Source organism: Protopterus annectens, chromosome 4.part0 (assembly GCF_019279795.1).
Source record: "Protopterus annectens isolate FY-2018-M chromosome 4.part0, PAN1.0, whole genome shotgun sequence".
Lineage (NCBI taxonomy): Eukaryota > Metazoa > Chordata > Ceratodontiformes > Protopteridae > Protopterus > Protopterus annectens.
This window is the reverse complement of record NC_056733.1, coordinates 881370099-881396338: the sequence shown is the minus strand read 5'-3', so window position 1 is coordinate 881396338 and position 26240 is coordinate 881370099. Positions and strand designations below refer to the sequence as shown.

The 26240-nt window shown below is 43.0% G+C and overlaps 1 protein-coding gene across 1 annotated transcript in view; it reads right to left on the bottom strand.

Moving 5' to 3' along the window:
• Positions 1–26240, bottom strand: part of CCDC74B (coiled-coil domain containing 74B) — a 440825-nt gene that overhangs the window by 9314 nt on the left and 405271 nt on the right. The window contains exon 6 of the mRNA XM_044068838.1: positions 9076–9173. Coding sequence (XP_043924773.1) covers positions 9076–9173 — 98 coding nt within the window. The remainder of the gene's footprint in view (positions 1–9075; positions 9174–26240) is intronic.

Below are 26240 nucleotides of genomic sequence, written 5' to 3'. Positions count from 1 at the left end.
GAGAAAGTTTCTCTGTCTCCCTGATGCTGCGGACCTTCTCTGCTGCAAGGGCGGCGTCTTCCATTATATCCTTGCCCTCTGCCTCTGGGGGAGGGTTGACCTTGTGCCTGAGGGAAACCTTTTTGGGATTTATGGAAAGTACAGTTGTGTACCTACCATAAATGTAGATGTTCGAGTGTATTCACTGTTGCAGTCATTACAGTTGGGTTATCCTGCTGGCAGGCTACCTGCAGTCGGCCTAAATTCCAAAGTCTAGGTCCGGCGTTGGTTGCTGTCACCTCCTCCCTGACGTCAATGCACCAGGGGTATCAAAGATGCAGCCAACACCATTTTCTTCAGTTTTTCTTGCCCCAGATGTCAGGTGCCCCCAAAAGGGAAGGCTAAAAATATGTCAATAAAGCATGCATACACTAAATAACAAGTTTCCTTAATCTACAAACAAATACACCACATAGGTTATATAGAATAGAGAAGTACAGATAAGGTCCAGCAAAGATAAGGGGGATGGTGGGTGGGTAACCTGGACTGCAACAGTGAATACACTCGAACATCTACACTTATGGTAGGTACACAACTGTACTATGTTCATCGTGTTTCACTGTTACAGTCATTACAATTGGGTTGAATCCCAAAGCTAAGGTTGGAAGGCTGGAGCTAAATAGAATTAGGAGCGGCTATGAGGCCCTGCAGAACTGCAGTGGCAAAGCCTGACCTGGATTTGGAGTAGAGTGGTAAGTGGTAGTGCTTTGTAAAAGTATGCACTGAACTCCAGGTTGCAGCCTCTAAAATGTCTTTGGTGGGCAGTCCTCTGATTGAGGCTGCTGAAGTGGCTGCTGCTCTAGTTGAATGTGGCCTAATGCCCTTAGGCACTGATTTGCCATGTTGAGAATAGCATAGATGAATGCAGTGACCTATCCACTTTGAAATAGTCTGCTTTGCGATAGCCTTTCCTTGTGATCCTGCAGCATATGCTACCAGTAATTGCTCAGTCTTTCTGAAAGCTTTGGTTCTGTCCAAGTAGAAGCGCAGCTGTCTGTGTATGTCCAAAGAATGCAGACGTTTCTCACCCTTATTCTGTGGGTTTGGATAAAAGGTAGGCAAATGAATAGTTTGGTTGAGGGCCAACTGGACACTACCTTAAGCATAAAAGTGGGGTTTGTCCTTAGAGAAACCCTATCTGGATGGAAGATGATAAAAGGTTCCACAGCCATGAGTGCCTGTAGCTCTGAGACTCATCTTGCAGAGGTTATTTCTAGGAGCAGAGCTGTTTTCCATGATAAAAATTTTATATCAGCTGTAACGGCTGGCTCAAAAGGAGGCAGAGTGAGAATTTCCAAGACATAATTGAGGTCCCATGCAGGTATTGGTGATCTCCTTGGAGGTCGAAGGTTTTTTGCTCCTCTGAGGTTATGCCTTAATAAAGGATGAGAGAAAATAGGTGGCTCTGTATTGTAATGAGATGAAATGGCAGAGGCGTGAATCTTAACTGATGAAAAAGATAGGCCTTTGTCCAGCATCTCAGTTAAGTATTGCAAAATCTGAGGAATATTTGGAACAATCATGTCAATTCCTTGTGCCTAGTTCCAAGTACAGAATCTCTTCCATTTTTCTGCATAAGATTTTCTGGTACTGGCCCTCCTGGCCTCCAAAATAACACCCATAACCACTTTAGAGAAAGGTGTGTTTTGAAAAGCTACATTATCCACCATGCTACCAGATTTAAGGTTCTGAGTTGGCTGTGCAGGATCTGATTGTTTTGTTGGGTCAGTAAGTGAGAAATTTGAGGTAATGTCCATGCTGGGCATTGAGTCAAGTTCCTTAGGATTGGGTACCAGTGCTGGCAGGGCCAGTCTGGGGCAATCAGTATCATTTTTGGCTTCTCTTGTCTGACCTTTAGGAGTACCTTGGGGAGGAGAGGCAGTGGTGGAAAGGCGTATACTGTTAAGTTTTTCCAGCTGAAAGATAGAGCATCCACTTTCCATGCTTGCTTGTGATAAGTCCTTGTGCAGAATCTTTGTAGTTGGCAGTTGTGAAGGGGAGGCAAATAGATCTATGTCCGGGCATCTCCAATTCCTTGTTATCATGTTGAAGACTTGTGGATCCAATTTCCACTCATGGGATCCATGAGGTTTCTGCTTAGTTCGTCTGTCAGAGTATTTATCTTTCCTGGCAGGAATTGTGCTTGCAGATGTACTTGGTAAGTCAATGCTGTGTCCCACAAAGTCATGGCTAGTCTGCAAAGGGGGTAGGAATGTGTGCCTCCCTGCTTGTTTATGTACCACATGACTGTAGTATTGTCCGTCTTTATTAGTAGTCGTCCTGGATGAAGTAGATCCTTGAAGGCTGTCAGGGCATTTTGAACAGCTAGCATCTCTTTTTGATTGATATGTAGATGCATTTGGATTGCGGGCCATGAGCCCTGAATACATCTTCCTGCCATGTGGGCTCCCCAGGCATAATCTGATGCATCTGTTGTCAATGTTTGCCTGGCTGGGGGCATGGTGAATGGCTACCTCTTGTTGTGGTGACAGGCCTTTGCCCACCATCGAAACTCCTGTTGTAGGCAGGGAATGAGTGTAATTATTGTTTCCAGGCTGTGGCAATGTTGAGTCCAAACACTTTTTAGATACCGTTGTAGTTTCCTCATATGCAGTCTTGCATATGGAATTAGCAGAATGCAGGATGCCATGAAGCCCAAAGCCTGCAGAATTTTTCTTGCAGTTAACTGGGTGTTTGTTGCCAACCTTTTGAAATAAGTAGTCAGTTGTCTTTGTTTGTCTGGCGTGAGATAAGCCATCTGGGCAGTTGTATTTAAGCTTGCACCCAGGAATATTATCTCTTGAGAGGGTACTAGTTTTGATTTCTTCTCATTTACTGTGTACCCTAGGCATGCTAATAATCTTTTTACAAATGCCAGATGCTGTAGTAGTATGTCCTTGTTCTCTGCTTGAATAAGGCAGTCGTCCAAGTAAGGATATATTTCTATTCCTCTTTGTCTGCAAAATGCAATTACTGGTGGCAGGCATTTTGTGAAGACCCTGGGAACAGTAGATAAACCAAAGGGCAGTGCAGAGAATTGGTAGTGCATTGAGCCAGCTATGAATCTGAGGTATCTTCTGCATGATTGTCTGATTGGGACATGCAGGTATGCCTCTTTTAAGGTCTAAAGTTACAAGCCAAACCTTCTTGCCCAGCATGGGCAGAAGCTGCTGTAGAGTCAACATTTTGAATTTTGGAATAGCCAGGTATGTGTTTAGAATAGATTGGTCCAGTATTGGCCTCCAGGCTTTGTCCTATTTGGGCACCAAGAAAAGTCTTGAGTAAAATCCTTGTCCCTGCTCTTGCTGTGGTACTTGCTGAATGGCCCTCATGTCCATGAGGGATGAAACTTGCTTTTGTGCCTCTGCCCATTGATTTATTGGCAGGTCTGGCATACCGTTTGCCCTTGGCAGGGTATGAAAGTGGAACCTGTAACCCTGTGACACTATGTTCAAGACCCATTTGTCTTGGGTGATTAGGTGTCAGTTTTGAGAAAAAAGTGCTAGTTTTCCTCCTAAAGGAGCTGCTAGTAGATAAGTGCTTGGTGCTGGCAGGGGGAAGTCATTGGAACTGCTTTCTGTATGGCTGTGAGTTGTCTTCTCCGCTTTTGGAGGTAGAAGCACCCCATTGTTTAGACCTGTATGAGCCTTGGGGCTGGGATCTGCCTCAAGGACGTCTGTATCTGCCTCTTTGTGGCCTGTCTGACACTGGAAAGGACCAATTCTTTGTAGGCCAGTGTCTGCTAAATCTTGGAGGCTGTACCTGTAAGAAATCCTTGACTGTCTGCATAGATTTGGCTTTGTCCTCCATTTTCTTCAACACATCTTCTGCTTTAACAGCAAAAAAGGTATCATGCTGTAATGGAACATCTAATAATTTTGCTTTAACATGATCAGGCAGATTCTGTTCCTTTAACCAAGCATGCCTCCTAATGACAGAACCCGTAACAGCAGCTCTGCAGGAGGCCTACAAAGAATCAAAACCACATTGTAAAGTATGCTTTCCAACTTGTTCAGCTGCATGCAAGAAATCCTGCATTTCTTTATTCTCTGCACATTCAGAATTTGTCAACATTTTCTGTTTAAGCAGTGACATTATGTATTGCTAATATTTAAGCATATGAAACTGACAATTTAAAGCCCTTATAGTCAAGGTAGCAGAAGTGTAAATCTTTTTTCCCCATCTGTCCAGTGCCCTGGAATCTCTGTCAGAGGGGGTAGGGTTTTTTGCAGTGGTCCAATACCTTGAGTTTCTGTAGGCCTGGTTGACTTTGCGTGGGAGTCGGTATCGGCCTGCGGCTCTAAAGTAGCGGTCGTCAGGGGCTGCGAAAGCGCCTCACTGAGAACTGGCAAACCGGCGACTGGCAATGCCTCGTCGTCAGTTTTGGACCTCGGATGCCTGTCCTTTTCTTTTTCTTCCCCATTTTTGTAAATTCCGGTAGTCGGCTGTTCCGACGGCATTATATAATTAAATCGTCTGCCAAAGTAATGAAATGCAAAATCGTACCGACGCTTAATAGTGCGTTGGTTAAATCTAGCACAAAACCGACAACTAGCAACGTCGTGGTCAGGGCCTAGGCAAGGAATACAGTATGAATGAAAATCCTTATGAGGTATTTGCTTCCCACAAGAAATACAATTATTAACTTTTTCTGACATCGGTCTGGAGCAAGAAAAAAGATTCCCCAATGGGGTACTTAGCTTTAAATGAAGACTTCGGATCTGAAATTCGAACTTGAAAATCTCAGGAGTCGGCCGGCCGGCATTTGCGAACTGCTTTTGCTTCTGGCACCATGCGGCAAGAAAGACTGAAGAAAATGGTGTTGGCTGCATCTTTTATACCCCTGACACACTGACGTCAGGGAGGAGGTGAGAGCAACCGATGCTGGACCTAGACTTTGGAATTCAGGCCGACTGCGGGTAGCCTGCCAGCAGGATAACCCAACTGTAATGACTGCAACAGTGAAACACGATGAACATCCACATTTTCCCTCCTGTATTACCCTTGGGCGAGAGAGAGAGAAATGGACTCTGATGGTAGATAAGGTTTTCCCTTCCTGCTCGCACCTAGTCAAGGTCTTTTTCACTTGGGGTCCAAAAACAGATGAACTATCAAAGAGGACGTTAGTGAAGGAAGACTTGAAGGACTCCGTAAAATTACAAAGACGCATCCATGAATGCCTCCTGAGAGATATTCCTGCTACGGCTGCCCTACTTGCTCCATCTGCCACATATGAGATCAGCTTCATGGAGGAGTTGGCTATGGAAGTAAGGGTGGAGAGCTGCGCAGAAACCTTATCCATGGAACGCAGATCTATTGAACCCTGGAGGGTGTCTCCTAACTCTTTCAGGAGATCCCTCTGAAGACAAGTAAAATGAGTAAGATAATTCAGCGATCTGAGTGTAAATGTTGCTGACAAAAAAGTATGCTTCCCATACCTATCTGTCGTCCTGGACTCCTTGTTAGGAGGATGGATATTAGAAGATGTCTTGGATAACTCCTTCTTGGTGGCAGCTGCTACCACCATAGCATCAATGGGAACTCCCTTACTAAGAAAAGTCTTGTCCTCAGGTGCTGTCATGAACTTATTTGACCTCCTTGGGATGGGCTCCACTAAATCTGGAGAGGTCCAGGCTTTCCGCGATATGACCCCCAAGTGTTGGTCATAAGGCAGTGTCACCAAGGTAGTGGAAGGCTGGGAAACAAAGGCCTCAAGATACACTGATTTATCCTCAGTAGGGTTAGCGGTCTTCCAATCACCCCTCTGTCTAAGGATTTCTAGGATGTCAGAAAAGGAGACATCCTCAAAAGGGGATCTAGGGGACCCTTCTGATTCCTCTAAATTAGTGTCTGACGTTACAGACTCAGGTGAGTCGACATGCTTCCTCTTACACAGCCTCTTCCGAGGGAGCTCTCCAATGGGATAATCTGAGGAGGTCTCAGAAGAGGGGGCACCTCCAATGGGGCTACTTGGGCCTCTGGCTCCCTATGCTGTGGGGGTGGCAGGGGGGAAGAGGTTGCTGCCTTCTGCTGGTGGGACACAGGTTCCAATGGAATGGCTTTAGCAGAGGATAAAGACTTCTCTATAGATACAAAAGCATTCCCCCCTTGCTCTGAAGACCTCCACTCCGAGGGGACGGAAGGTCAACTCCTAGAAAGGGGGAATGGGTCCGAAGCAGAAGTGGGAGCCAAGCTGAGTCGAGCCGAAGCTCCGAGAGGGAGGGTTGGTTCCGACGAGAGCCCAGGGTGACTGTCCCCCTCGGAATCGACAAGAAAGCATCGGTTCCCAGATCCCTTGGCTCCAGACTGAGCCATTGAGGATAGAGTAATTGGCCCCAAGGTAGCAGGTTGAATCACCGGAGCCAATGGGTCCAAGATAGAAGAACCTGAAGTAATAGGCTCCAAGAGCGAAGCAGTCGGAGGAGGAACAGTTGTCGGTAAGGGGGTCGGCTCCAAAACCTTTGGGTCCAGAGGGGCCAATTTTCTTGCCAGAGTTGGATCCAAAAGCAACCTCTTCACCACCCGCTTTATGTCCTCATCAGATAGAGTCCTGGAGGATCTGGTGGAGACAAAGGAGATCTCCTTCTCTCCAAAACAGGAGATCTCAAGGTGGGAGACACAACCTCGATTTCGGGTAAAATTTTCGGTACCGAAGGGTGTCTTGGAGCTGAGGAGACTGACGGCACCGAAATGGATGAAGCTGAGTTGGAACTGGAACTTCTTGGCTCTGACGCTTTAGTCTTTTTAGTCGGCTCTGAAGCCGGGGCTGAAAATTTTCTCTTAGAGGATTTTGGAGCTGCCTGACCAAGTTCCAGCTGTTCCTGGAAGGAACTGGTCATGAGACCCCTATCAATGAGTTTCCTCTTTCTTTCATTCAAAACTCTAGTGCTAAATGCGTGACAAAACATGCAGGGTTCCTGCAAATGGGCTTAACCAAGGCAATACACGCAACTGGTGTGGCTGTCTGTGAGAGACATTTTCTGCTCACACCTATTACACTTTTTAAACCCCGAAGGGCGATGATCCTTATGCTCCCTATCCTTATCTTTAGACATTCTGACTATCAGGAACAGATAAGCTATATAACAAGACTAAATACTAACTACAACAATAAAGAGAGGAAGAAAGAAGAAAACTTTTTTTTTTTATAAACACACACACACACACACGGAGGAAAGTCCCTCTAACTTAAACGGGCACTATGGCCCTCTAACTTAAACGGGCCGTACAGTCCTATGGGGGAATAGGGGTCAAAAACTTTCAAATAAACAGTCACACAAGAGACAAAAAACTATATATATTAAAAATGGATAGAAAAAGTAGGAAAAAGGACTAAATTTAGCAAATAAAGTTTTACTTAGCCAACGAGCCAGTAAGACACAACCTCAAAGCTTTTGCAGCAATCGAGATCTGGGGAATTGCTGTGAGGCACCATGGGATAGGGGCTAGCCTCGAGCCAGTAAAAGGTCTTGAGCTTTAGTATCGGCTGAGTCGGTGCCGAATATCCAAACCTATCCAGCAAGAATTATGGCGAGATAGGACTACATAACATCATGTGTTCAGAAAGTGAACCAAGCACCTGTGATTGATACTTTGGTTTCTTCTCCATGGCAGGATCACAGCCTCTGCAGGGCTGACAACAAGCAGAGGCCTAAGGCTTTATCATTCTGCAGGACTCTGAAATTTACACTGGCTCAGGCAGCTGCACACAGACAGACAGACACAAACACACTACATGTAGAGGCTGACCCGGACATAGCATCTGTTGGTAAATGTATCTTACCCACTCTTGCCAGTCATAATCAACAGGCTCAACTGAAGAAGAGTCACCTAAAAATAAATGCTTCTAGAAGGAATATAAGGAGGGGGCAAACACAGGGATCCATAAAAATATGATGTTCTTTACTGTTTTCTGTATAGTTTTAATAAGAACTTTTATGCTCAAGCTGCAACTATAAGCAGGCACTGCTTAGAAGTGCACACATTGTTAATAAAAATAAATGAATAACAAGGAAAACTGAATAAATAATATAACCTTTTCCTCTGACTTAAACTTAAGCATTGCACAGTCACAGTTAGTCCATAAAGGAGTAGCATGCTAGTCTGTGATAAAACGATGTGACATTTTTGACTGCTGCCTGCTAAGATGTGAGTGTAAGGAAGCTGCAGATATTATTCTTATTTTAATTTTTGGATGTTTAGACTAATGCAATGGACGTCACTTCAGTGTTTCTCTCACTCTCTCTCTCACACACACAAACACACACAAACACACACAAACACACGTACCATGGGAATCTAATCCACATGGGATAATTTCATCCTATGGCTCTATGACTCCCATCAGTATTTCTAGCAGTGCTCTTCAGATCAAATGTGATTACTGAATGTAGCCAAAGAATTAATTCCAGCCACTGTTTATGCCACACTTGTTTTTGTTTTGTTCCTCCCAGTTTCTGTTGCAAACATTCCAACATGTACCCACAGCAGTCTCTCTGCCTTTGTAATCCTTTCCCTGTATACTCCTGGCACATACGGGTACGTCTGTTTTACAAGGAGAGATGTGGGGCAGCATTCAGGTGTGCACCTGACTGGAGGTGTATGGTATGGAGGCAGAGCAAGTCAAAGAATGAGGATCAACAGTGACAGTACATTAGATATGCTCATCTCAGCAACCCCTAAATCCTGTTTTCATACTTTACCTCCAGGATGTTTCCACTGCTAGACAAAGGTACAGTGCAGCAGATGTCTTTTTAGGATGGAAGTGCCCCCCTTCCAGTGATGAAAGCAGTCATAGAGTATTATTTTTACAAGTGTGAGTCAAGACCCACTCTAGAACTCTGGCTACCAGTATTCCAGGACAAACAACAAGGACTTTACATCTTCATGCAAGTGTTAGAACAGAAATGAGACCATCACTGGCATTTTGTATTAAAATAAATATGCAACAGAACACTGACTGAGAGCTACTCTTGTCTACTCATCCAGGAAATTATGAACATGTAAGCTTTACAAAATTCCCAAGAAAAGCCTGACCTGGGATAATCTGAAAGGTAGGTTTTAGCCAACTGCTGTGTCTCTGAAGTCCACTTGGTGTTGACAAGGTCCCGCATGCAGGTCTTTAAGTGGAACAACTAGAAGTAAAGCAAGAGAAAATGTTAATGTGGTCTTGTACATTTTCCATGTTGCCAAAGGTACCAGACACTGCCCGGTACTGGCAAGGCATGACAAGTTAAGCCTGTCAAGATGCACTTACCTGAAATAATAGATGCAAATATATGCATGGTTTTTGTAAAAGTATAACTGCAAAAATGAGAAGGGTAATTGTGACGCCCATGCACTGGCCCAGTAGTCAAGGAGCCTCAATCCTCACCACTAACAACAGTGATGGCCGTGCACATTGGGAAGGATAACAAGTGCACACACAGTAAAGTACAATTTCCCTTAAGAGCACACAGAGCTCACAGTCAGTCTGGGGCTGGTTTCTCCCTTTCTCTCCAGATCCCCAATAAGATTCCCCACTGGCACAGCTATACAGTGGAGTCCTTAGCCAGGGTTCCTAGCCAACTCCTCCCAGTGCTTCCTCTGTCCAACCAGTGCTTTCTGTCCTTGTCCAAGTAGCTGACACACACATACACTTTGAGATATGATCTCTATACAAACACACAGACACTCCTGGGGAAGCCCAACACAGGTTCACTAGGTATGCCCCTTCTGACCAGGCTATAAGGTAGTAATCCACTCCCACCAGAACCCCTACTTATCAGCTACTATAAGGCCCTTCCCAAAGGGTGACCAATTTCACTGTGTAAAAATACTGTTATCCAATTAGTAAGTGTGACCAGAACTTTTAAGGCTACTGGAGTGGCTTAGTACAGTGTCACTAAATACATGCAAGTACTCTAGAGCTTAAATTATCTCTACACAAAACAGCCACAGCTGAAAGGTTTAAAAATATTTAATAAAAAAATAAAAGCACAAGACAAATCTCCTCAATTCAACATAGTGCTAGTCAAGAGTTCAGAGACAGGAACTTTAAAACAATACTGTAGGATAGTCTGACATAAATATAGAAAACAGCTAGTCTAATCTTACTATTTTCTATCTATTTCTAAGAGAAATGCTAAAGTCTAAGATCCTACTTACATACAGAGCAAGCAAGTGCTGGTGATGTTGTCAGTTCTGAAGACAAATGCAAAATTCTATCTCTTTCTCTCTGAGATCTCTTAAATTGATAATATATCACCACTGACTCATTTTAGATTACATCATTCTTGACACTTCTCTGATTCCCAGGCTACCAGAAACTCTAAATTTAAATTTCTTAGTAAGCTTGCACCTGGTCTGGAAGCCACAGCAATAAAAGACATTCTACATGTAAAATCTAACAATTAACTCTTTTCCTAAGGCAATAGAAATAATTCCTTCATCCAGACATCCTGTCTCCGAGCTTTGAGATCAGTCATAACATGCTTTACTTTATCAGCTTTCTTCCAGCAGGGTGCACTGTGGTTACATTTTTGAAGTTCAGAACATATAACAGTTTTTATTACATTTAGTTTTCTTACATTTGTAAAACAGCATGTGGATTATATTAATATTTACAATGATATAGAGTTATCTACAAAATTCTATCTAGCTGGGCTGGCAGCCTTTCAGTTTTTCACAGTAATAATGCTCTTCCTTGACCTTCCATGATTTGCATCCATCCCTAACAATGGACAGTAATAATGGTCATTGGTGGATTGGCAGGAAAAAAGTAAAGCTAAGTTAGGTGTTCTTCTAAACTGTGCGTCTTTGACAGAGATGTATTTCAGTCATTCATGCATTACATGTGCATATTTTTATTATCTTTGTTACAGTTGTCTCAACAGTATCTATAATGCAGATGGAGCAGATATCAGTCTTATTTCAACATTTTAAATACTTACAATAGTTCATTTTTCTGAGCAAAGAACTTAATGTTCACCTGGAAAGGTGACTCCTTTCCCCATTAGTACTAATCAATATGGAGCTGTGCACTAGTGGATTGTGATTGTTGTAAAACTATCACAACAAAACTGCATATAGTGACTGATATGTATATTATAAAATGAATAAGTGCTATTCTTTATTCTGACTGACTGCATAGTTTAAAAAAGGTACCAGTCACTAACTCTCAGTAGTCTTCTGCTAGCATCACTCCATTCACTGAAGTGATAATCCATCATAAATACAGCTGTTACTTTTGTAAATTAAACAAAAACCTTAAGGCAGACCTTAAAAAAAGATACCTTAAAAATAAATAGGTTCACAGGCAAGTACTAGGCTGGCTACCCTTGTGGGATTATTTTAAGCCTAGCCAATTTCCCTTGGTAAGAATCAAACCCTGTATCTCTTAACTGTGAGGCAAACACCTTAAACACTATGCTAAACCCCAATCCAAAATGGGACAAGTAAACAATAATGTCCAACATGGTAGGCATTCCAAGGAAATAAAGGACAACCCAGGGATGGCAAATGCTGCAGGTACAGGGCTTTCCCATTATCGGATGGTCCATTTTTTTCCCAATGATACTCAGCCTGGACGGCATTAATGTGCTTACCAAACAGCCTATTTTTTTTTTGTTATTTTTTGCAATTTTTTTTAAATTTTAGATTTGTCTTTTTTGGTATTTTTGAGGAAATCTAGTCCCTTTCCTTGTTTTATGAATTTTATGTAGAGTAGCTCTTGTAAGGTGGCTCTTGGTGGACTTTGCTAATAACCGTATAAACAAACATACTTCTCTAAAATGTCTTAAAATGCATTTCATTAAAAATCCCATGGCTGACAGAGGCACATGGGAATAGAGGTATTCAGGAAAAAAACATAATGCAACCATGCTGTGACAAATGACTTGGTCAAGGTACCATAATATGTTTAGATGAGTCTCAGGTATGAATTTCAGTATAGCCCAAACATGCCTGGGGCAATGAAGCTGTACAATTGTAAAATGGATTAGAAGTCAGTTACCTCTATGACTGATATCAGTAACAGGCTCTGCTGCTAGTAGCCTGATGGCCAGGGCTGAGCAGCTACATGACTTCACCAGTTGTGTGAGGAGGTGCTTCAGGGTGTCAATACAGGCAATGAACCACTGATCCAGCTCAGCCCACAGCTCTCAACAGCTACTGCACCTTGCTCCAGTTGAACCAGGAAGGCCCCTCCGTATCACTATCTGATGATAAGCCTAAGCTGTCCACCAGAGGCCACTAGTAGGCCTTCTAGGTCACCTTCTGTAAGGCGACCCTCATTATCCTGCAGAGAAGCAAGCCTGGCAGTCTGCTGAGGACCCAGCACTTGGCACAATAACTGATGCAGGGCATGGCGGCCTCTGTTTCATGTCTGTCTACTCTATGGTTGAGCCTGCAAACAAAAATAAAAATGAATGGAGAAAAACTAAACAACATAATTAAAAAAAATAATATGTGACAGATATAGAATGTCACAAATGCAATGGTAGTCTGCTGTGGCACTCTTTGTTAAGATAAGCCCTGGTAGGAAAGAGATCATTCATGATTACATTGTGTGCCAGAGGCTACGGAACAGCTATGATATGACTGAGGATAGCAGCAGGGATACGTTTGACACTGTCACAGCTGTGTAGGAAGATTTATACTATATTGTGTCTGCATTGGCAATGAACAATAAAACAATGAAAAAATTATTACAATGAACAAATAAAATGTTCACTGTTGTGAAAAAGGGTATGTAGAGTTGCTACAGACATTAAGGCAAATGTGGGGATTAATGACAATGTAGGGATTAATGACAACAGTTAGGACAGCAGCACAAACAACAAGCTTAAAACTAGCAATCGTACACAGGCAATGAACATTTAAACAATGCTGTAATAGTCCAGAGTAACAAAAAAGGCCTTACTGCTGTGATACACCGGTTCGGTACAGTTGTTATATACAAAGCAATTTCAGGGATAAATGGCACAGTGTACTACATTAGAGCAATACAAACTCATAACATATACCGGTCTTATAAATGCAGTGAACAAGTAAGCAATGGTAACATCTTTCAATGGGAAAAAGTGATCACTGTTGTGGTAAGCATGAAACTCACAGATACACAGTTATAACACTAGTACAGTGCAGTTACCCCACCACCTGGAGAGTATGGCTTGTCTCTTCTGACAGGCTAACACTATTTGGTGGGATTTCATTCTGTGCTGCAAAACAGAAATAATACATAAATAATTGCAGCATACAAGTGGTAGCAGAAAGCAGCTATACTTTTATTATCAGGCCTAATGTAGAATGACACAGAAAAAAATGAAATCTTACTGTAGCATGAGGGCTCTCTCTCCTAACCTCTTCTTCCAAGTAGCAGAGCAACTCTGGATGTTACCTCTACAGGTCACTATATCTATGCCAGTGCTGCTTGGCAGAGTTGCTGATCACCCTGGCAAGACAGTGCCAGGTATCCACTTTGTACATGTGACTTCTACAGTTGCTTCTCAGCAGACATTCCCAGTGCTTAATGTGCAACATATGCAAATAGATTTTTAGTCTCCTTGCTGCATCATGTGGGAGTCATGACATACTCAGATCCCACTACTGGAATATTTACTCACCAGGTGTAATCCAGCAGTGAAAATTAAAGCTGGAGTGCAACATCAGACATCACAGACTCCATGTGATGCACATCAATGGGCAGTGCAGTAGCATGCTGCCCATCTATGAAAGTGCAAGACAAGTGATCAGTAGCACAGGGGAAGGGCGACATTTGTGCTGCAAGGCCCCACAGGCTTATATACCCTATGAACTATGTGCCCAAGCATAGCCACAAAGGAGAACTGGTCTAAAGGATGACCTTGGTCATTAGTACACTGCAAATGACTACTAGTGTGGCCAAGCTCCACACCACACACACTTTAACTGATCACAATGCCCATGCATGAGATGGACAAGGTCTTCTGGTGCAGAGTAGGGCAGATGACACATTGTGTTATTAGTGTGATTATACTAATGAGGTGATTTAGAGCAATGCTCTACATTGCTCTAAATCACCTCATTAGTATAATCATTCTGCTATGAGTCCCTTTATAACAGTATGCAAAGTACGGTCACCATAATGTGCAAGACCACACTACAGCAACTAACTACAGAAGACAGATGATATTTGAATGTAATGACATATAGGTAAAATTAAAGTAGATAGGAGTACTGGTAATGCACATGGTGAATGGTTACCACACACATAGCTGTCACACTGTAGAGAGTGTGTGTGCTAACACTGCAATACCCCTGAGAGGCATATGGCAGAATGTGTTGGTTGACGGGATAGCAACAAATAAAAGGCACAAAAAACAGGCAATCCTAGCAGAAGGTGCAACCAGCAAGGACAAAGAGAATGGGAAGAACAGCTTCTGTTCCAGGTTGGGGGGCAACCAAAGATGGTTCACTCTTCAGGACATCAAAGGTATCATTTCACCCTTATTTTTAGGTTCTGAAAAGAAAATGCAGATGGACAGCTTGTCTTAAGTTAAATGTGGATACCACTTTAGTTAGAAATGAAGGATTCATTCTTAAAGAAACTCTATCTTTGTGGAAAATGAGATAAGGTTGACCCACAATGACAGCTTGCAACTCAGATACTTTTCCTGTGGAGGTCAGAGCAATTAGTAAGGCTGTTTTCCATGTTAAAAACCTCAAGTCAGCCTGATGAGCTGGTTCAAATGGAGCAAGAATTAGCCTTACTAACATAAAATTACGATCCCAAGGAGGAGCCACCTTATGTAACACGCCTTTCAAAAACATTCTCACATAAGGTTGCACTGAAAGAAGTGGACTGATGGGCAGGCATGCTGAAATGGCTGACAACTTAACTTCGATTAAGAGGTTAGACAGGCTATAGGATAGTAACTCACACAAATACTGTAGAACCAGAGAATCACTAGCCCTGAATGTCTGCTGGTTCTTTTCATGGCACCAACTAGAAATCCTTTTCCATTTGCTAAAACATGATTTTCTAGTAGCAGGAATTCTTGCCTCCATTAAAGCCAGTTGAATGTCCTTAGAAAAAAGGTACCTAAAAGGTATTAAAATCATATCATCCAGGCAGTCAGTTGTAGTTGTTTGGAGTTAGCATGTACTAAACACCCCTGATCTTGAGGAAGCAAATCCAGTCTGTTAGGAAGCTTGCAGTAACTGCCCCCAGCCATTTCCAAATGAAGGGGAAAACCACTGTTGCTTGGGCCAGAAGGGTGTCGCCATAATAATATTTGGAGAGTTCTTTTGAATCGTCAGAATGACCATGGATAGTAGTGAAAATAGTGAAAAAGCATACAAGAACATTACTGTCCCAGAAAAAAAGAAAAGTCATCTGTTTTCTAGGCCTACTTTTCTGGATCCCTGGATCAGGATTTTGTTGATTGTTGGGACTGGAAGCAAATAGCTCTGTCTGAGGTGTTCCCCAGAGCTGGTTAATTTCTCAGAAGATCCCCCGATTCAGTTTCCATTCATGAGGGTCTATTCTAGTCCTGCTCAGCTTGTCTGTCACACAGTTTTGCTTGGGCAGTGTGTAAGATACCTGTACAGTGAGATTGTGCTGAAAAGCTATATCCCAGGCTACCACAGCTAGTATGCACAGAAAGTAAGATCTGCTTTGCTCTTCCTTGTTTATATACCACATTACTGTGGTTGTTGTTGTTGTTTATTGTCTGTAAACACTTGAAGAGGTCCCTTCATCCCTACAGACAATACTCTGCAAGCAAAAAGTCTGATGCTTCTGTTGTGACTGAATGTGCAGGAGAAAAAAAGGGAGAACCAGAGACCAGGATTCTGTGAAATTTTCACAAATTCCAAAACTGGAATTTGAAATGTCATGGGGTTGTTGATGCTGGGACTGAAGAGATTTCAGACACCACTGGAATTTTCTCATGTGAAGTCTTGCAAGAGGTATCATGACTACCACAGATGCCATGAGACCCAGAATCCTGAGGAATTCCCTTGCTGAGGTGGAACCTGGAGTAGAAAAACTCATGAATAGATCTAAATACAGATCTATTTTTTCCTGTGGAAGAAAAGCTCTTTGAAATGAGGTATCGAGGAGACACCCCCAGGAAAAAAAGAAGTTATGTCCTTACCATAACATTCCATGTGAGTTGTTCATCTCACCTTTTTGTTCTTACACGTGGGTTCGGAGCTGATCCCTCGGCTCCGAGTCGGCCGCTTTTCAAGCTCAGACTCTCAGAGAAGCTCGAAACCTAGTGTATATCCCATGATGCTCTACTGTAAATCCCCAGATCTAGTATGCTGCAACCAAAGACAGCCTACAGGAAGAAATATAACTATAGTGCCTACATATCTAGGTAGCTATAAGTTTGTAGAAGGAAGAAACGGTCTGTTCAAGAAGACATGCTGACAAAACTCAACCAATCCACCAAGGCAACCATCTTTCTCAACCGGAGGGGGAAGGTGAGCGGGAATGTAAGAACAAAAAGGCGAGATGAACAACTCACATGGAACATTATGGTAAGGACATAACTTCTTTATGTGAAGTTGTTCTATCCCGCTGTTTTGTTCTTACACGTGGGTAGCGTCCCAAGCACCCTAATCCTGGGTGGCTCACTGGAGAACATTCCTGAGCACAGTGGAACCAAAGGAAGTCCTGTCCCTGGAGGTCCTGTCCACTTTGTAATGAGTGATAAACGTGTGAGGTTTTGACCACATGGCAGCTGCACAGATGGTATCCAAGGGCAAACGAGCTGCATGAGCTAATGACGTAGAAACAGCCTGGGTAGAATGGGCTTTAACGTTAGTCGGTAATGGCTGATTAGTGGAGGAATAAATGAATTTAATGCAGTCAGAAAGCCACTTGGATAATGTGATTTTTGATACTGCAAAACCTTTCTTATTCTCTACGTAAGAGACAAAGAGTTGATCCGATTGTCTGAAATATTTCGTTCTATCCAGGTAGAATCTCAATTGCCTGTGTACATCAAGCTTGTGTAACATATATTCCAGTCTGTTGGTAAAGTGTCTAAAGAAGGTTGGAAGCTCAATGGACTGATTTAAGTTAGTTTCTGAACAGACCTTGGGGAGAAAGGTAGGGTTAGTCCTGAGAGACACCCTATCAGGGTGAAAAATCAAATATGGGGGCTCGGAGGACAAGGCTTGAAGTTCGGAGACCCTACGTGCAGATGTAATGGCTACCAGAAATATAGTTTTCCAAGACAGAAACTTTAAGTGACATAATGAGGTGGGTTCGAAGGGGGCGAGCATCAATTGGGATAAAACCAGATTCAAATTCCAAGAAGAGACAGGGTGTCTGATAGGTGGTCTGAGATGGTGAGTCCCTTTTAAGAAGGCCTTACATAGTCTATGGGACATGATGTTAGACCCATTAAACCCTACATGGAAATTGGAAATAGCAGCCAATTGAACTCTAATGGTGGCAGCTGCTGCGCCATCATGGAACAAGGAAGACAAGAACTCTAAGGTGGTATGAATAGGCACCACATAAGGGTTAATGTCATGATGAGAAGCCCAGTGAACAAATCGTTTCCATTTGCTATTATATAGTTTCCTGGTAGACAGTTTATGAGAGGAAACTATAATATGTTGGACCGCGGAAGACAAATCTTGAGACCTGGCTAATATGGGAATTGGAGCAGCCAAGCTGTGAGTTTTAGGGAGATGAAGGAGGGATGAAGTACTCCCGATGAATGAGTCAGAAGATATGGCACTGGGTCCAGGATCCATGGTTCTTCCACTTGATACTTCTGCAGGAAGGGGAACCAAATCTGAAGAGGCCAAGACGGGGCTAGCAAAATCACAGTCCTTCCCAGACTTTTGACTTTCTGTATGAATTTGGGAATTAGAGGAATTGGCGGGAAGGCATATAGGAGGCCCGGGGGCCAATCGTGTACGAGCGCATCCCTCGGGTTGTTCCCCAGTGGGGGATAAAGGGCAAAGTAGCTGCTGCATTTGGCATTCATTGGAGATGCAAATAGGTCGCAGCAATGCTGGCCCCATCTGTGGAAAATCTTGTCCGCCACCTGTTGTTTGAGAGACCACTCGTGAGGCATCAGCATGGCCCTGCTTAGCTTGTCCGCTATCACGTTGGATGACTCCGGGATGTGCGTTGCTATCAGAAAGCGTCTGGTGGATACAGCCCATTGCCAAATTCTTAGGGCCTCTCGGCATAAGGGATATGATCTGGTTACCCCTTGCTTGTTGATGTACCAGACTACTGACATGTTGTCCGTCTGGATAGCAATTGTACCAGGAGGAAGAGAGTCGTGAAAGTGTTGCAATGCCAGAAACACCGCTCTCAACTCTAGGACATTTATATGCAAATGTGATTCCATGTTTGACCAAGTGCCTTGGACAGTCTTTCCCTGAAATAGCCCCGCCCCACCCTATCAGGGAAGCATCCGTGGTCACTGTGGCTGTGGGCTGGGGAAGAACAAAGGGATGTCCGATTATCACTTGGTCGCTGTTCAACCACTAATTGAGATCCTTCTTGCAAAGATTCGTTAACCGGATCTCATGTGACATGGGCAGTCGTTGGTAAGACCATTGTGCGAAGAGTAGCCACTGGAGTATCCGCATGTGCATGTGCCCTAATGGGACTGCTATCAGTGTGGCTGCCATTGTGCCTAATAGCTGCAGTATCTGGGATGCAGGAGCTTTGTTTTGGTTCAACAGACTGGACAATTGACTTTTTAGAGATACGATTCTTGCTTGAGGCAACCTGATCCTTGAATTGACGGTGTCCAGTTCTGCTCCTATAAATGTAATATGTTGCGGGGGCGATAACGCAGATTTTTCAAAGTTTAAGGTTATGCCCAACTGGGAACAAAGGTTTATGGTGTAGTCTCTTGCTTGGATTAGTTGATGCCTGGACGTGGCGGTGAGGAGCCAGTCGTCCAGATATGGAAACACCCGGAATCCCAAACGTCTCAGGTGAGCCGTGACCACTGCCATACATTTGGTGAACACTCTGGGGGCTGTGGTGAGACCAAAGGGCAGGGCTCTGAAATGGTAATGACTGGCCCCCAGCCAGAAACGCAGGTGATCTCTGGATGACCTGTCCATTTTGATGTGGTAGTAAGCATCATTGAGATCTATAGAGCACATCCAATTGCCCATTGCTAAGAACGGAAGAATCGATTGAAGCGTGACCATCTGGAACATTTTCTTCTTGATGAAGGTGTTGAGTTTGCTGAAGTCCAGTATGGGCCTCCAGTCCCATGTTTTCTTTGGAACTAAAAAGAACCTTGAGTAAGTTCCGGATCCTATTTGGTCCGCCGGGACTGGCTGGATGACTCTTTTGTCTAGCAGGTTTCGGATTTCTATGGCTGCTAGCTTTCTCAGACTGGGTGGAACATCTGGAATCCTTGTACACATGGGGGGGAGTTTTGTAAACGGAATGTAGTAACCTCTGGCAATGATGCTTTTTACCCAAGAATCCGTTGTAATGTTTAGCCAGGCGTTTGGGTATAAAGCCAAGCGACCCCCGACTGCCTCCAGAGAAGGACAGCCGGCTTCCTTTCATGAACGCTGATAGGGCTTACCAGAGAACTGCTCCCTGTCACCCTGGTTTTGTGGACCACCTCTGCCATTTGGACGGCATCTTCCATTTTTGCCCCCTCCTCTGCCCCTAGAGGGGGTATCGGTAGGTGTGCTTTGGAAAGCTCCTTGGGGTTTGCGGAACCACATTTTTCCACTTCATTGCCCTTTGGGGTACGGTCTAGTTGGAGTGGAAAAATGGACTCCTACAGCAGACAGAGTCTTTCCTTCTTGTCCACACCTAGTAAGTGTCTACTTAACTTTGGGTCCGAACAAGGTGGACCCATTGAATGGGGTATTGACGAAGGAAGATTTGAAGGCTTCCGCAATGGAGCAAAGGCGCATCCAGGACTGTCTCCGAAGAGCTATCACTGAGCCTGCCGCCCTACTCGATCCATCGGCAGCATAAGAAATGAGTTGCATGGATGAGTTTACTATCGAATTGAGGGTGTTGAGTTGTGCAGTCACCTTCTCAGAAACTGCATCAGCTGTGTTACCCTGGAGAGTATCTCCCAGCTCTTTAATGAGATCTCGCTGAAGGCGGGTAAAATGTGTCAGGTAGTTGAGCGATCTCATGGAAAATGCCGCAGAACTAAATATGCATTTCCCATACCTGTCCATCGTCCTAGAATCCCTATCAGGAGGATGGACAGAAGAAGAGGTTTCCGACATCTCTTTCTTGCTGGCTGCCGCCACCACCATGGCATCAACCGGGACCCCTTTGTAAGAAAGCCTTGTCAGTAGGGGAAGTAATAAACTTGTTGGGCCTCCAAGGGACCGGTTCTACTGAGTCAGGGGACTCCCATGCCCTTCGAGCAACCAGCTCCATCAATTCATCGAAGGGCGGGGTAACCCAGGAGGTGGATGGTTGAGATCCAAAGGCCTTCAGGAGGACCGACTCATCCTCAGTAGGGGCAAGGGACTGCCAATCGCCCCTCTGTCTTAAGATCTCCAATATGTCTGCAAATGAGACATCCTCTGAGGGGGATCGTGGGGACCCTTCTGATTCCTCCATGTCGGTATCCAATGTCAGGGATTCCTGTGGAGAATCCAAGTGCCTCCTCTTGCACAGTCTCTTCCTAGGTACTTCATCGGTGGGGGCGTCCGGTGAAGTCCCTAGAGAGGAGGGGCCACCCAGTGGGGATACCTGAGGCCCTGGATCTCAACGCTTGGTGGGGACCTGTGGGGAAGAGGTAGAATGAGGCCCTTTAGGGAGAGGGGAAGACAGATCCGAGGAGGTAGTGGTCTTAGCAGACATGACCTTCCTCATGGCATCGAAGGCACCAGAATCTCAGTACGAGAAGTCTGTTGGCTCCAAAGAGGCCAGCAGCTCTCCCCAAGCTGAGACCCCCCACTCCAATCCAGAGGACGGAGCCAAAGCCACTTGTGCCGAAGCCCCGAGGGGAAGGGTCGGAACCGAGGTATCGGTTCGACTCTCCACCCCGGAGCCAGTGAGGGACTGTCAGCCCCGAGACTCCCCGGTCGGAACCGAGGAGATCAAGGTCGATGGAGCCGAGGGAGGTGGATCAAACCTCGGCTCCGAGGGCTCTACCAACATTGGTTCTGCCCGCCCCGGCTCCAAGAGCTCGACTGGCTTTGGAGGAGGAGGGGAGAAATTATGGCTGGGGTTTCAGGCTTCGAAGCCGAGTGGCTCAAAGCGGACAGCATTTTGGCCAGGGCTGGGTCATAAAAGAGCCTCTTAACCACTCGGTCAAGGCCCACATTAGAAAGCCTCAAAGAATGCGTCGAGGGATGGGTCGAAGGAGCTGAAGATGGTACCGATTGAAGAATTGGAGACTGAGGAGTCTCCAATATCGGATCCACAACTGGAATCCGAGGTAAAGGATCGATACACGGCTCCAAGGGCTGTGGAGCCGATGCACGAACCATACCAGAGGAACTCAGAGCCGATGACTTGGGCTCCGAGGATCCCTTGGAAGACTTAGACCCCTTCAAAGCCTTGGAAGAGAGGTCGGCCTTGTCTAAAGTAGCCTGAAAATCAGGCTTCAGAAGTCCCCTATCTACCAGCTTCCTGCGCCTTTCCAAGAGAACCCTGACGCTAAAGGAGTGGCAGATAGAGCACACCTCTTGTAGGTGAACAGAACCCAAACAGTACACGCAGGTGGAGTGGTTGTCTGTAACAGACATTTTTTGACTGCACTCACACCTTTTGAATCCTGACTTTTGTTTCTCTGACATGTTAACAATATAAATTCAGGTCCCTGAATTCTCAATATAATAACAAAACAGTTATCTGTGTAAATATTAACTACAATACTAATTTAACTAAGAACTAGCTTCTTATAGGATATATGTCAGTATATATAACTAAATACCTATACATTATATAATGAAGAAAGGAGAGCACGCACACACACACACACACACACACACACACACACACACACACACACACACACACACACACACACACACACACACACACAAGAGCTGACAGAGCCCTGTCACGCCCAAACAGATAAGAGAGGCCTAAAAAGACCTGAAGAGAAATACTTCAAAAAATTTAACTAGAGCTACACAAACAGGCTATAGCCCAATACTATAGAATAACACTTCTAATTTAACAATATATGATACTATTATTCAGAAAAATCTATAAATATAGAAAAAATAAGTCACTGGCCCAAGCTTCCTCCGACGAGCTGTAGATCCGTTGCAGCGGCAAACTAGATCTGGGGATTTACAGTAGAGCATCATGGGATATACACTAGGTCTCGAGCTTCTCTAAGAGTCTGGGCTTGAAAAGCGGCCGACTCGGAGCCGAGGGATCGGCTCCGAACCCACGTGTAAGAACAAAACGGCGAGACAGAACAACTTCACATCAATCCTTTGAGGAGTCATTTGAGGAGACAGACAAGACTTTTGTAAGTTATTGAGAAAACCCAGCCTGTGTAAGAGATCCCTTACCCAAGTGAGATATTCCTGATGCACTGAAAAAGATTCTGCAAACATAAGCAAGTCATTTAAATATGGAAAAAAGTGAATACCTTGCAGTCTGCAGTATGCTAACACAGGAGCCAGACACTTTGTGAAAACCTTTGGAGCAGTAGATGAAGGGTAATGCAGAGAACTGATAATGTGATCCAGTCACAGAAAACATTAAGAAACAGCTGAAATATGGATCTCTAGGAATGTGGTGATATGTTTTTTTTTTAAATCTAAGGTCACTAGAAAACTCAAATGAGCAATAAAGGGTAATAAGTTGTGAACAGACAGCAGTTTGAACCTGGGAACTTTCACAAACTGATTTAGAAAAGAAAGCTCCAGAATTGGTCTTCAAGAATCTTCTTTCTTTCTTTGGCACCAAGAATGTTCTGGTATAAAACACTTCCTCTAACTGTTGAGGAGGGACAGCTTCTATCACCCCCTTAGCAAGCATATGATGAATGACAGCAGAAAAAGAAGAGTTTGGTCTAGTTGGTGACGAGGAATCCCCCCAAAAGAGAGAAAAAGAATCCTGCTGTTATCTGTAATCTTGATGGATTACTCCCAGAACCCATTTGTCTGACACAATCTGTTGCCAAAGAGAAAAATGGAGGTTCAGACTTCTTGAAGGCTAAAAGGACTGCTAAGGAGGGAAAGGATTGGAAATCCTTCATATAGTCATTCAGACTCATTAGACTGTCTTTTTCTGGCAGTTCCTGCTTTCTTTTTAGAACCTCACAGCAATTACTTTTTAAACATTTGCTTTCCAGCAGCTTGCATGAACTGTTTATTTTGGCTAATAAAGAAAGTAGTAGAGGGATCACTGAATCCCTTTGCAAACTTAGAGAAGGAGGGCTGAAAATGTTGTAATGCCTTTATTAAATTATCACTTAAGACACATGCAAACATACATTAATTTAAAAGAAAAACATATTCTGTGGTGGCTCTAATAACTAAAGAAGGTAAAGACCCATCAGACTCAGACGCATATAGGCCCATTTAAATTTTAAATCACAATTATAAAGTGTTTATGATAACTAAACGAATTGCAATGGTGATGCCATAATTGATAGATATGGACCAGTGGGGTTTTGTAGAGTAGAGGCAAACATTTGACAGCATTAATATAATGATGAGCCAGAGGGAAGCAGACTGTAAGAAAATACTGCTGTTGTTGGTGGGTCTTGATGCAGACAAAGCATTTGACAGAGTTAGCTGGGATTTTATGAGTAAGGCAATGGAAGAATTTGCATTCCCTGATACAATAATAAGGTTAATTAGGAGGACATATGAGGGATCAGAGGCAAAAATGACAGTGGGAGGGTTCCTCCATGATACGTTGAGTCTGAACAGAGGAACCAGGCAAGGGTGTCCTCTTTCCCTTATATTTGCATTATATTTAGAACCACTGGCGAAGAAAATACGAGACTCAGAAATTCAAGGATATAATCGGTATGTTAATCAAGAAAAGTTGGCTTTATCTGCGGATGACATTATTTTGTACCCAATAAAACCAAAGTACATCTCAGCATTGTGGAACATTCTGAGAGAGTTTCAGATCTTTTATAATGAAGTTAATGAAGACAAAAAAAAGCTACAGCTGTAAAATATGTGCCCACACATGAATTGGTTCAGCAATACCCAATTTTTATGGGGACACAATAAAATAAAGTATTTAGGAGTATGGGTTAAGGATTTTGTTATGGTAGCTAAGGATATGTGGAAAGAGACTAAACAAAACATAATGCAAAAACTGAGAAAACAGAATCTCTTGTTTATCAATATGGATAGCAAGATACAAGCAGTTAAATGTTTTAGCCCCTTTAGTTTTATATACAGGTCAGGCATATTTTTATCAACCACAGGAGAAGTTATGGACAGTGATTAATAAAGAGTTGAAAGATTTTATCTGGGATGGGAAGAGGGTAAGGGTCAAGTGGGATAAGATGAACCTTCCAAAAGGAAAATGTGGTTTAGGGTTACCTGATTTGAAGGACATTTTAGTGGTGTATATATACATTTAAGGCTCGTGTACATATAACAAATAGACAGCTATAATTCAAAGTGGAAAAGGGTGATGAAGCAGAGGGGAAATTCAAGAAATAGAGTGAGAGTTTAGAAGCAGATCCTTAAGGAGAATAACAACAGTCATACAGAATATTCATATTCTATTCATAAAGTAACAGAAAGTATTCTAAGAACTATCAAAGAATAATCCACGACCTTGAAGAAAGGAACCGGAACTCTGCTAAAGTCCACAATCCATTATATGGATGGGCATTAAAAATATCTCACGCATATTTTATTGCATGTTTTTATCAGTGTAAAGTAATAATGAAAAAAAAAAAAAAAAAAAAAATTTTAATAATTCACTGACAATCTAAACACATCTTTAAGCATATTCTTTAACAATCTACAACCCCAATCAGACTTCAGACTTTTATGTTCTGAAACCTAGGAAACTGGCATTTTAAAACGTTTTTTATGGTTAGTCATTTTTTATTTAAGTGCATATATTATTGCAAACATTTCATTTTTTGAGTTGATATAATGACTAACTTTTTTTAACACCCAACTCTAAAGCACCACACCTTAGTACTAGATTTACTAATTAATTAATTGTATAATTGCCAGGCTATTTAATGGAGGTTACTGCACACTGCAATTTGTTTTCACTTGATAAAGCTCAGGATTGCCTGAGCGAAAGCGCCAGTGATTTTATCTGTGACTTTTGGAATACTTCAGAAATAAAAATACAGCCTTGTGGACTTTAGCAGAGTTCCGGTTCCTTTCTTCAAGGTCGTGGATTATTCTTTGCTTGTCTTTGGTTTTTTGTGCATTCTAAGAACTATGTCAGTAAGAGAAAGGAGATTCTGCTGATAGGGATGACTGCAAGAAGGGGTACAGAGAATAGGCAAGAGGAGGTTTGAATTTACTGGAGAAAACTGTCAAAGAACCAAGGTATTGAGAGCAAATAACTACTAAAGAGGGAAAGGTAATAGAATCGGAAGACGCCAAGATGACATTTGGGCTGCAGGCTAGAGACTACCTTCCCTATCAGGGATTGTCATCTGTGTATAGTCAAAGAGAATGGAATAGGGGAATCCTAAATGAAAGATCTGTTCTGGTAGAGTTTTTAGTTGCATGTAGTAAAGAAGCCGCTGTTAAAAAGGAATAATTAGTATGGGTGTAACTAAGGAAATTATTTATTTATTTTTTTTTTTTGGAGCTAGGATACAGGACGTGAATTGCCTTATTTTTTTTTGAGCAAGGATACAGGATGTGAATTGCCTAAATATAGTAACGCCTTGTTACATTTAGTTCTGGTGGCTGCTAAAAGAAATGGAAATGAAAGTCTAAACCAACTGTATTTGAAGTAATAAATATTGTAACAGAGATAAAAGAACTGAAAGTGAAATCTTCAGAAAAGCTAGGAGCAAAGCACATAGACACAATGGATATTGTGGAAACAACACATGTAGAATAATGTTTTGGAAGAGGAGTTAGGTTTAGGGGAAGGCAGGAACTGGACAATTTAAGTAATGCTGGATTGATGATAATTGTACAAAGAATATATATATGTGATGTATAATGTTTGTAATTGTGAACATGTTAACATGGCTTGCTTCCTTTTACATAAATGTATGTTTGTCTATGCCTTAACTGTTACTTCAATAAAGGGGTTAAAAAAAGATAAACATACTAAC